This window comes from Callospermophilus lateralis, chromosome 8, assembly GCF_048772815.1.
Source record: "Callospermophilus lateralis isolate mCalLat2 chromosome 8, mCalLat2.hap1, whole genome shotgun sequence".
NCBI lineage: Eukaryota > Metazoa > Chordata > Mammalia > Rodentia > Sciuridae > Callospermophilus > Callospermophilus lateralis.
The window spans coordinates 19,857,445-19,869,968 of NC_135312.1; the positions used below are offsets into that span (position 1 = coordinate 19,857,445).

The 12,524-nt window shown below is 46.2% G+C and overlaps 1 protein-coding gene across 1 annotated transcript; it reads right to left on the reverse strand.

The window, feature by feature from the left end:
• Positions 1 to 576: 576 nt before the first annotated feature.
• Cckar (cholecystokinin A receptor) lies at positions 577 to 8,952 on the reverse strand. The gene is made up of 5 exons (XM_076865119.1): positions 8,841 to 8,952; positions 7,931 to 8,182; positions 4,580 to 4,841; positions 2,126 to 2,253; positions 577 to 1,112 (listed from the first exon to the last, which is right to left on the reverse strand). The coding sequence occupies exons 1-5, from the start codon at positions 8,950 to 8,952 to the stop codon at positions 577 to 579; spliced, it is 1,290 nt and encodes a 429-aa protein (XP_076721234.1).
• Between the last annotated feature and the right edge of the window lie 3,572 nt (positions 8,953 to 12,524).

A 12,524-nucleotide genomic window follows, 5' to 3' on the forward strand; every position in this document is an offset into this window, starting at 1 on the left:
TTTTGCTTGTCGGATGACAACATGGGCCTCTGTCCTGATTAACTTCAAGATGAAAAAAAAAAAATCATATTGTTCTCTTCCTACAAAAATGGTCAGAGGAGGTCTGCTTCGCTTCTCTTGGTGGAGGTTACTGTATGTAGTGAAAGCCCAGGGTACTCCCGGGGGCGAGGAGCTTTCACCGCTCTTCAGTAGCAGAAGAAACAGAGAAGAGAAGTATCACTACCAGAAGCAGGAACCCACCTTGGGTGTTCCGGAGCCTTCTGAAGCTCAGTAGGGTCGGAATCTCCACTTTGAACAGGTGCTTGGTAATTACATTTGCAGCCTGGTCCTGGGGGACTCCCACGGGCTTGCTGAGGCTTTCTGATGGTGCATGTCACTGGGAATGTCTTGCCTTGACCTACCTGGAAACCAAGTCAGCCCCCCCCCCCCCCCCCCAGTGCATCTCCTTCTGGAACTGGAGGAAGGATGAAAAGCAGCCAGGGAAGGCTTCCAGAGGACATGGGGCCTGCCTGCTGCACTTCCCTCCTCCTCCCCCTCCCTGGCCCCCTCCTCCCAGCGCAGTGGAGGGCAGGCCGCTCACTGGGGTGCAGCAGAGGCGCTCATGTGGCTGTAGGAGTACCTCGACAGGGACGCCCCCGAGGTCCTGCCTTCCTCCTCCTCTCCCACCTCTCCTCTCGCCCCCGGGGGCCCCGGGTTGGGGCAGCAGGGGAAGGTGGCCATGAAGCCGAGGCGGAACCGTTTGTTCATGAAGCAGTAGATGATGGGGTTCACACAGGAGGAGGTGTAGGAGAGCAGGAGGATGAAGGAGATGGGGGTCCCTGAGAGGTGGCGCTCGGCAGAGGTGGTGTCGTAGGCCCGCCAGGCGTTGGCGCTGAAGATGGGCATCCAGCACAGGAAGAAGAGGACCACGATGACCATGAGCATGCGGATGACCCGCTTCTTGGCCATCAGGTTGGCGGCCGAGCTGCTGCTCCGGACGCGGTGGAGCCTGCCGCTGCCGCTGCCGGTGGACAGCTGCTGGAGCTCCAGCCTCCTCGGGGAGCGCGACTTCTGCAGGTAGCAGCCGTCGCTGTCCTCGAATCGGCTGCCACTGCCCGTGCTGGGTTTCCTCTCTGGGAGGGCAAGGGGCATCACTTATTGCTCAGGAAGGGTCATGCCAGACAGAGGGCATGGAGCCTCAGCCTCCCTCCATCTGGGAGGCCAAGACAAACCTGAACTGGAGAATCAAGGTCACCTTGGCCTACACTGACGTTGGGTAAGAATTGATCTGTACTAGTTCTCTCCTTGGAATGAAAAGCCACTTAAAACTAGTGTGTGTGTGTGTGTGTGTATGCACAAATAAAATGCAATGTGATTTTAATAATATATGTGGATGACACAATGTATAATAACACCTGGGACAAAATAGTATAAGGATAGAAATTATTAGATCATGAATATTCATTCACACTCTTTTCCTGTCTTTCCTGGTCCCCAGGGGAAGCTCTTGCTTGCTTGCTAAGTTTCCAGAGAGATTTTATTGTGAGGAATCTAGATCATGAGAAAGAGTCAAGGAAACCCACAGAAGTCAGAGAGACTAAGTTATCTACGTAGGAGGTGGAGTGAGAAGGAAGAGGCTATGTCAACACAGGTGTTGGGACAGTTTTAGTGACTGGTGGGTCATAATGAGTGGGGAAGGGGTCAGGCTTTGGGGCCACTGAAGAGTGAGCATGAGAGGGAGGAGAGAGGATGGGGCTTGTGGAGTGTCGGTCAGATCTCTTCTGAGGCCTTTGGAAAGACCCCAAAACAGGCCAGGATTATAATTAGCTTTGGTTATTGGAGGATGTCCACTTGAATACAGGGGGACAGAAGGTCTGGGACGTGTGGCTGTCTGCTGATAATTGGGTGATATGTGTGTAATCTCTTTTTATTCCTCTTGGTGCCCTTTTGAAAGGAATTATTTCCCCATCTTATAGATGAAGAAATAGAGGGTGGGAACCAATCCTGGGCCTGTGACATAGAGTTTCATAAGAATTGTCTTCAAAGACTTCAGTACACTTTGTGAACGGTCTGGTGTGTCCCCTTAAGTCAAGACAACACGCTTTCATGCTCTTTTGACGTAAACAGACAGTTAAAAGATATTTACCTTTAGCAGATTTCTTCTGGCTAGCATCAAATTTTATCCCTTGATAGAGTTCCAAAGAGATTAATCCATACGCCACCATCATCACAATTCCAGGAATAAGAAAGAGGATGAGCAGCAGGAACGTGTGCCTAATAAAATTGAAAGAAATCCAATTACCAGCAACTCTGGACCTTCAGACTCAAATGGGAAGGGATGATCTGGGGGCATCTTTATTTGAGCTGGTCTGAGCAGACACATTCATTACTAGTCTTTAATACCCTTGAAAATTCCATGTCTGGAGGTTCTGTCATTAGAAGTTGTTTTCTTCTTTTCTTTTTTTAGATGGAACGTCTGGTGAAGGACTAGTCAAATTGAAAAAGGTTGGCATGATTTTGTGCCCGGGACATGTTTACATGTTAGAAAATAATGAAAATCTGGGCTTGGTGATGTATGTATGTGATCCCAGATGTCAGGCGTCTGGGACAGAGGGTGGAGAAGCTTGAGAACGGCCTAAGTGACCTAGGGAGACCCTGTCTTAAAAAAAAAAAAAAAGACAATAACAGGGAGGGGGATGAGAATAGGAAAGAGAGTAGAATGGATCGGACATTACTTTACTTTCCTATGTTCATACATGAATATACTCCACATCATGTACAACCACATATCATACATACAACCATGTATGTATGATATGTCAAAATACATCCTACAGGTGTGTATATCTAAAAAGAATAAATAAAAAATACATTTAAAAAATAATAGTAGCTTAAAATGAGAATATGTGATTTATACATTATATATGTTACCAAAAATAATAATCATAATAATAGAGATTACATTCATTGAGGATTTGTAATATGTGCTAAGCACCAGGTTAAGCATTTTACATAAAATAGTACATTTAACTCCCATAATAACCTTTGAAGTAGACACTATTATTCTAATTCATATTTCAGAGAAGAGGAAATTGAGACCTAAATAACGTGTCTAAAGTCACACAGCTAGTGACAAAGAGTTGAAATTTGAACCCAAGCAATATGACTCTGGAGTCACTACTCATAAGCACCACAATATACAGTTTGTTGACTTTATAGCAAGAGAATAATAATCAAATGCCTACACAGGGATGATAGAAAATCTCCTTTTTGTTTTATGAAATACGGCATCCTGTCTCTCTCTGACCCCCCAGCAGCTCAAAGATTTCCTTGGGTGTTTATTCTCCACGGTGGCATGCTTGGTAGAGAGCCTGGCTGGGTAGAACTCTGCTTCCTCTAAACACATTTGTTTCCCGAGGCACCGCGGCCTCCTCTCTATGAGTCCAGCCCCTAAATCACTTCTGCAGCCTGGCAAGTGTAAGGCTGCCCAATTAGGCCATCAAATTGTCAGAGGCTGACCGCGGCTGGGCCATTTCTCATCACAACTGGACATGTTGATAAGATTCCCTTTCAGGTCTTAGAAATATCCCTCTCCTTTGTAACATCATTCTTTTTTTTTAAATTATAGGTGGACACAATATCTTTTTTATTTTTATGTGGTGCTGAGGATGGAGCCCAGTGCCTCACACATGCTAGGTGAGCACTCTACCTCTGAGCACAACCCCAGCCCATGTAGCATAATTCTTTTTGTGGGTGTGTGTGCTACCCGGTTAAAATGAAGGAGGAAGACGGAGAAAGCAGAGATGATCTCCGTCTTGAGCCTCTGTTTCTGAATGCCTACTTCTGGCTTCTAAAACATCCTTGGAATTAGTAAACATGATGCTCTGTATTTGCATCACCTCTTTATAAAGACATTTTTTCTACTCATGTTCTTACTGGAACCTTAGAGCCACCCAGTACGGTAGATTTACTGAATTAATCCCATGCAGAGATGAAGACCCTGAGGTCTAGGGTACTGTGTGAACTTTCCCAGAGTTACCCAGCTAGTAAGCCAAGGAACAGGTATTAGAATCTCGCCTTTCTCTGGTCAAGTGTTCTGGGCAAGCATCACAATGCAGCTCTAATAGTCACGAGGGATCTGGGAGTCACTCTCTGTTCTATCTTCAGTTCTTTAGAAAATTGTAGCTTTCTGAGTCACCTGGCTTAAACCTCCACTAGATCTTCTTTAAGCATACTGCAGAGTCGTTAAGCACAGAGACTCTGCTCCATGTGAGTTTGGTTTATGAGTTTAGGCCACTTGACCTTTCCAGGACTCTGTTCCCTCATCTGTAAAATGGGCACAGTGATATTATCTACCCTATAGGGTTTCAATAGTATAGATTGAAGCAATCTACATATGGCATTTTAAAAAGAGCTTTCCAGCTGTGCGTTTGCTTACTCTTACTCTAGGATGAGGTTAGAATGCCTCATTAGGGGTTAGCAACTCAAAAAGTCTCCAGGACCCTGATCCCCCCAAGTTTTCTGGCCAAGGCATTCCAGATTTTCATGCTACAGATGTATCAAGTTATATTTTAAAAAAATAAACCCAGTGCCTCCTTACCAGGACTGCTGCATAACATCATTTGGCAGTAGGAAGCGGCACATATTTGCGGTCTGGTTGTTATTTTTGGTAAAAGGCACCAAGTTGCTATAAATGGGGTACGGAGTCATGATGGTAAAGGAGAGGCACCAGGTAGCAGCAATCACCTTCAGAGCGTGGGATTTCGTCTGCCAAACGCGGGACTGTAAGGGCCTACAAATTGCACCATATCTCTCCAGAGATATGGCCACCAGATTAAAGGTGGAAACACTCACAGAGGTGCCTGGGAAGGAAGAAAGAAGCTGATTATGTTGGCAATGAAATCCAAAGTTTATTTGCACTTTAGCTAAAGCATAAAAGCATATCTGATCTGCACAGGTCTAATCTCAAAGGAGAATGCTCCAGGGGTAAAGAAATACTGTGCATGCATATTTCAGAAAGATGATCTATTCCCAGCTTTGTTCTGAAAGGATTTAAGGCAGTTAGCAAAATGTATTTGCAAATACATCTCCCTGCCAATGTTGAGATAAGTTCATTGAGCTTTGATTGCAATTGAACTCTTGCCTAGGCTGAGGGTGCTCATTAATTAATAACAGGGGGATAAAAATATGGCACCCCTACACAGAAACCTAAAGAAAAACTCTGATTTTACGCATGATCTGTTTGGTTAAATTGACCTTAAAAACCCGACTCTCAGGGCTCTGACCCAAAAGGTCACTGGGATTTGAGCTAGAAGCATTAATTTTTTGAAGGCTCTAGTACATGTTATTTTTAAGACTGAAACATCCTACATTTTAAAGTGTAGTTTGTTGAAAAAAATATTCAGTAAAAAAATGCAAGAGAAATGTTCTATAGTACAATTAAAGGTTTCTCCAGATGGGAGAACTAGGGTTTTCCTTTTTGTTCTTTCTGCTTTTCTGTATTTTTTTTAAGTGTACCATTACAGTGGGAAATACATTTCACTTCAAAACATGTTCTTGGTCATAGTCAAAAAACTTAATTTCCCCTAATTTTTATATTATGTATATATGTTTATTACAATGTCCTTAAATTACCCTTGAATCCTTCAGCTATGACTTCTGTTGACTCTTATCATTTCCTCTTACTATGATTTTTTTTCTTTTTGGTGCTGGGGATAATCTCAAGGTCTTGGATATGCTAAGCAAGTGCTCTACCACTGAGCTAGGCCTTCAGCCCCACTATGATTTCTTAAATCTCAGAATTAATGAAGAATTAGGAACAGAGGTTCTTAACCTGGCAACTTACCATGTGTATGGATATAAATTAATTATCTTTAGCTATGTACAAAAATTCTTTTTCTAGGGAGCCTAGCCTAGCTGTCCTTAGAGTCTTAAAGAAGTTCTATCAATCCCCAAACCATTGACCGACCGGTTTGTTCTGGGGTAGGATTTGCTGTGTTTTCCTGGATGTCATCCTACAGAACAACATTAAAGTGGACAGGACAGCCCCAAACTCTATCAGCTTGTTTAATGGGTCCACACTGGGTAACTGTAAAACCCACTTTCACACTGTCGGGCAGGCACTCTTTTCTTTCTTTCTTTCTTTCTTTCTTTCTTTCTTTCTTTCTTTCTTTCTTTCTTTCTTTTGCTACAAATTAGTAGTTTAATGAGTATTCATTGTTAATATTGAGGAGACCACAAATTTGACAGAGGACTCTAAATCGCTGAAATTAAAAATCTAACAAAGTCACTATGGCATTCCAAATACTTTCTGAATTGTCTTGATTTCCTATTTTGGTCATTTAATTTTTCTTTTTTTTCCTACTGTAATTTTTAAAAATTTAAAAGTTTTCTTATTAGAAGCCAAGTGAAATTCACATAACACAAAGTTAACCATTTAAAGACAAACCCTTTCCTAGTGCTCATAACGTTGTGCAACCAGGAAAGCAAGGGCTCCCTTTCGATCTTTCATGCACTCTGAGGAAGGTTCTCAAACAGAAGGACCCTACAGTGTATGTGGACAGGACTTGCAAATGTAAAGCACTCTAAAATGTTCGTTATTGTTAGCGCTTCATTGCTTAACAGTGATCCTTGTCATTTGTAAGTCCTTTTCTAAATGATAAGTTCAGAGTTGGTCTTGGACTCAGCTGACGTGTTCTTGGTTACTTGTCCCTGGCACCAGGCTCAGCAATTCATCTTCATTTTGTCTGTACTGGATCCCGCTTCCTCAGTTGGGAAAAATAAAGGCTTTTAAAGCTTTCCAGTCATTGAGGACTGCCCTCACCAGCTCAGTGCTGTATATTTTATAAGATTTGGGTCAGAACTAAAAACAAATCCCCTCTCATTTCCATTTCTCCCTTTCTCTCAATGAGTTTGCACAACAGGCAAGGGACAAGGCAATCTGGCAGACAGAGGGGACCAAGAAACTCTTTCTTTCTTTCTTTCTTTCTTTCTTTCTTTCTTTCTTTCTTTCTTTCTTTCTTTCTTTCTTTCTTTCTTTTTTTCAGCTTCAGGAGAACTACAGAAGTTGACAAACTAAGGCTGTGTGCTCACACTGTGGTGGCCGCTAACCTGGGTCAAATCCCTGCTGTGTCACTTAGCGCCCGTGTGTCCTCAGGCACATTTTTTACTCTCTATGCTCTGTTCCTTCCTGATGAGAAAGGGAAGAATAACTGTATTTACTCCGTAGGGTGGTTGGAAGATAAAATAGGACCATGGAAATAAAAGCAATTAGCACAAAATCGGATGCATTAAAAGCACCCACAAGATAGTAGCTCTTGAGATTTGTTCAATAATCATCATTTTAATTTTGATTTGCATTAGCAGAGAGCTGCCCTATCCCCCCCAGTCAGGGTCATTTCATTGACCACTGCCCCCAGAACACATTCTACTCCTCTTCAGGGACAGAGACTCTCTCTCTGCCTGAGCAGGTCCTAGCCCTATGAGGGGTAACAGTCTGGGAAGTGAATCCTGAGAGAAAAACGAGACCTGTGATAAAACTGGCTCAAAATAACCTTGTTCCCTAAGAAAATAAGAGGCCCAACCTCAGAGAACCCTCCTCCGTGACCCTTACCATCCCTCGAAGTCCTGACCCAAGTTCAAGTTGGGAAGAGATCAGGATACGATGAATGGCATCCAGAAAGGCACAGACAGAACAGAAACTTGAAGAGAGAACAGAAACAACCCCCTCTGTGTTTCCACATCAACTTCTGACACACGACAAGGAACCGACTGTCCTACCATTTAACCATTGCCAGCGTCCTTGTCCTTGTGCACAGCTGGACACAGCCACGTGCTCTGTGTTTTCAAACTCAACGGGGCTCCCCTGTCCTGGCTACCAGGGCTTGGGAAGCTCTGGGCTGAGCAGGGGGTCTGGGGGGAACTCTAGAAATAGTCACCTGCAGCAACTCACCCATGAAGTAGGTGGTGGTCTTGCAGACAGCACTCCCGAAGATGAAATCCTTGAGCAGGTTGGGGATGAGGTTGAAGGGCATGCAGAAGAGGCAGAGCATGAGGTCGCTGACAGCCAGGGACAGCAGGAAGATGTTGGTGACGGTCCTCATCCTCTTGTTCCGGATCAGTACGGTGATGACCAGCGTGTTCCCCAGCACGCTGAGCAGGAATATCAAGGAGTACAGGAAAATCTGCACTGCCGGCTGCCACTCTGCTGGGAGGGACGAGGTGATAGGAGCAGAATGTTAAAACCTCAGCGCACCAAAACCAAGCGGATGGCTCCTTCCTGCCAACCTGTGCCCCTACGCGTGGGCATTTTCAAACCCAAATATTCCCGAACTGACATCCATCATTTTTGCAGAAACAAACTGAGAAAAGCACCGTGTGATTCAGTTGCTTCTAAAAGGTTGGTTTGTTAAAAGAGCTGCCCCGGGAAACCCTTTTTCTTAAGCACAATGCTTCTGAATCGTGATGGCTTTCTCTCCTAGACACTGACCATTATTTTGCTTTAATTGCTTCTTCACGCCGGGTTTCCCCAAGAAAAGGCCACTGCTGAATTGTGGCAGTGCCTTTTCTGTCCGGCTTGTAAGTCTAGGCTTCTACACTTGTTCTCCTTTCTTGCAGCTCTCAGCTCTGCCTCCCGCTGCCTTTGTCCCCTTCCTGTCCTGCACACGCATCTCCAACTCTCCCATGACACACAATACCACTCTTTTGACTTTCGTCTGCTTTTGGTCTTCTAGCCAGACTTTGGCACGTATGACTCTGTCTCACAATGACTTTATTATATTTTCTTTATCAGTCTTGCCTGTGCTGACTTCTCCCTGAACTCAGTAGTTTTCTGAATTAAAAGAATCGCTTCTGGCACCTACCTTTGGAGCGCCGGGGCTGATCCAAGCAGAACAGCGTCCCGTTGTCGAGCCCCAGTTCGCAGGGGGGAGCGACGTTGCTCCCATTCACGAGAAGGCTGTCGACCACGTCCATCCTTGCCTGCTGCTGCTCTCCAAGTGCCGGAGAGCCGGTGGATCGCTCACTCCAGGCTCATTCCTCTCCTGACAGCCTCCTCGGTGCACCCTGCCTGGAGGGGCAGGGAGGGAGCCGCGTCCAGGTGTGCCCTCCTTCAGCCATCCCTAAGGGCAACTTGAGCTCTGCGCCCCGGCTGGGCAGGCATCTGCACTCCTGGGGTGGAAAGGCAGCTGGTGTGAGCCCAGCCTGCTCCACCTTCCAGGCCCACCCCTCCCGTGCCTGGCCAGTCTGAGGTCCCTGAGCAGCCTGGCTGCCAGTTAACCCTTCCCAGAATGTGCCGCTTTATACACACGCACGCACACACACACACCTCCGCCTGCACAGATGTGCACATGGGCACCGCTCTGGAACCTGTCTTCTCTGTAGAGGAACCTGTCACCATCCCCAACATGCAGGATGAAGCCCACGCTGGCTGGGTGAGGCAGGACCAATTAACATAGTAACAGATCCGACAAAGCAGACCCTCAGGATGAGGGGACATGGAGGGACTGTGTTCCTACCTCCCTATAGAAAAGCAATTAGTGCCTTTTTATCTTTGGAACAATGCCCAGCTGCGTGTGGACACAGCTCCTGGGTGGTGGTGCAGTTGTTACCAAGCTCAGCGCTGTCTCTTGTGGTCTCTGCCCTTGTTAACCAGAAGGAGGGGGACACTTGAATACGGGTTCCTGGATCCCGACTACCACAAAGTGAGTAAATTTCCCGTTCATTCATTTTTCCATTCATACAGCACGCACACACACACACACACACACACGTGCACACACACGTGCACACACACGCATGCACACGGAGAGCCTACCATTTGCAAGGCACTTTCTTAGGACATCAGCAAATAATGAGTAAGATCATCTCACATGGTATTGAACACCACGAAGGAAGCTAAGCAGGGAGAGGTAATGGGCAGGAAAGGTTCAGGGTGCTAATTTAGATGGACAGTCAGGAAAGGCCTCCCTGAGAAGGGGATCATGATCTGAGATAGAAGTGACAAGGAGGAGGAGGAGGAAGGCTTATGAAGATCTGGGGAAAGCTGTTTCTAGGCAGAAAGAATAAACTTTTTTAAAGCAGGGGTCACAGGTAGTGCAAAGGCCCTGTGGGGTGGTGGGAATGAGAGTGGCCTATTTGAAGAAGACATTGAAGTAGGAATAAGTGAGGAACAGATGATAGGAGGGGAGGTTAGAGCGCGGACCAGCTCAGGGGTCTGGGTCTTCCAGGAAGCCCTGGAGCATTTGAAACCCCCTTGCCACCCATCGTACAGAGGGTCTCTTCAGTCTAGACACTTGGGCAGTGGATGACAGCACAGGAATCTGCTTTTCTGAGCCATGCTTGGTCAGGCCGAGAGTTGATCTATCCGTCAGATAGCTCTGGGCCCCCTGTGCACTCACGTGTGAGGTCTCTGCCGAGTTGCTGCCAGATGAACTGGCATTTCCCCACCAGGGCTGAGGATGTGGGGCTGGGGAGACACAGTGGTACCTCCTCCCTTTGAAACCATGAACACCTGCTGTTTGGGGCAAATAATCTTAAAAGCCAGAGTGGGAGGGACATTGGTGAAGCAATGAGTAGTTATTAGGACAGATCAGATCTGGGATCAGATCTCAGCCTCACTGGCTACCTGAAGGCTACCTCACTGGCTTAGCCTTCTTAAGGTTCACCTTCTTCATCTGTCAAATGGGATCAAAATGACTTCATAGATATTTGTAAGGAAGATTGACTGATTGACTCAGGACAGTGTCTGATGCACAAAAAGCTTTCAATAAATCATAGATGACAGTATTAATAGGCTTCCAATAATAATGGCTATTTTCTTTTTACAAAGAAGAGGCTGAGACCCAGGGTGGCCCCTTGTTTTGCTGGTGAGAACCAGCGGTGGACATCCCCTGGGAGACCCAGCAAGCCCCATCCTCAGGCCACTTCCTGCAGCGTGGAACCTTCTCCATTATTCTAACATCCTGTGGCCCGTTTGGAGTTAGAGGTCTGCTCTCTGTTTCTCCTCCTGTCCGTGTGTCCCCTGCAGCCTGCCCACGGGGAGCTGACCCTGAGCAGCAGTGTCCTGGTCTGTAGGGAACAGCACTCAGGTTTGAGTCCCGGATCCGACCAGATGTCACCCCACTGCTGTTGCTGGTACAGGCTGCTTAATCTGCTTTTCCTGGGCAGGCATCACTGGCTACAGAGGGGCCCCTGGTCTGTTGGGGAAGCTGCCGGCCCCAAAGCCAGAAGAGCAGAGCTGACCGCCTCCCCCGACCCCCTAACTAGAATGGAGACCAATTGGGGGCAAGTTCCTTCCTTCCGTCCTGTCCTTCATTCTCTCTCTGATCTTCCACGTCCCTTGGTTGCTAAGAAGTGGGGGTGGGGTGCTAGAGATTCTCTACTATCACAAGGGGGATGCAGCATATTTGAGTGCTGGTTCACAGGTTTTAGTGCACATCCAAACTACATAGGTTAGTGGTTAAAAAATTGGAGACTTACACAGGTTCAAAGCCAATCTCAGCAACTTAGTGACGCACTAGGCAACTTAGGGAGATCCTGTCTCAAAATAAAAAATAAAAAGGGCTGAGGAGGTGGCTCAGTGGTTAACTGCCTCTGGGTTCAATCCCTGGTAACACACACACACACACACACACACACACACACAAAAGGTGGAGATTTCCAGAATTACCTCCCAGTGATTCTGATAACTTCAGCTCCAAGGCCTGGGAATCGGCATTTAGGGATTTTTAAACCAATTTATGTTTTATTAGTGCATTTTTGTTTTATGTAATTATGAGGTTCATTTTGACATTTTCATAAATGCATAGTACATAATTTTCTCCATTTTTATTCTGGGAATCTGTCTTTTAATCCAGCAATCCTGGCAATTTGAAGACCCATGGGGAGGCTCCCTGGGAGCATGCAGAGTGGGCGGGCAGGCAGTAGGCTGAGGGGCTCGAAACCTGGTCTTCACCGCTGGCCAGTTGTGGAGCATGGAACAAAGCACTTAACCCTTCCAAGTCTCAGTTTGCTCTTCTAGAAAATAGAAGTTAAGACATAAATAGTGTTAAGACATAAAATAATGTTAAACGAAGCGGTATACAGCAAACAATCCCCGAACACAGTGCTGGATACTAATTGCTATTATTATGGAAAAATAATTTTAGGAATGCTGTCTTTAGTCCTATTATCATGGCCAGATGGATACTCTGTCTCTCTAGTACACTAGTGTGGTGTATTGTGTGCGTGCAGACGTGTGTGTGTGTGTGTGTGTGTGTGTGTGTGTGAGAGAGAGAGAGAGAGAGAGAGAGAGAGAGAGAGGAGAATGAATGAGACTGAGAAGCTAGGCCCTTTTGTGCCCTTTTAGGATTCCGCTCTGTGGTTCTCTTCCTCGGGTCGTTCTGCTCTGGGCTGGTGAGCCAGGGTGATCTAACCGTTACACCAAAGAAGAGACGCCCGTGGCAGAGGCCAGAGTTTTCCAGGAAAAGCTGCTGCATTCCCAGGTGCCAGTCCCCCTTTCACTCCTCAACAGACGTCTATTGAGTGCCTTGTCAGTGGCAGGAGCT

Excerpts from the sequence above, each read along its gene's own strand:
- Cckar (XM_076865119.1), bottom strand. The coding sequence starts at position 8,952 with ATGGACGTGGTCGACAGCCTTCTCGTGAATGGGAGCAACGTCGCTCCC. Across the intron at positions 4,842-7,930 it reads GACCACCACCTACTTCATGG|GCACCTCTGTGAGTGTTTCC; the intron begins GTGAGTTGCTGC and ends CTTCCTTCCCAG. Across the intron at positions 1,113-2,125 it reads CCAGAAGAAATCTGCTAAAG|AGAGGAAACCCAGCACGGGC; the intron begins GTAAATATCTTT and ends TTGCCCTCCCAG.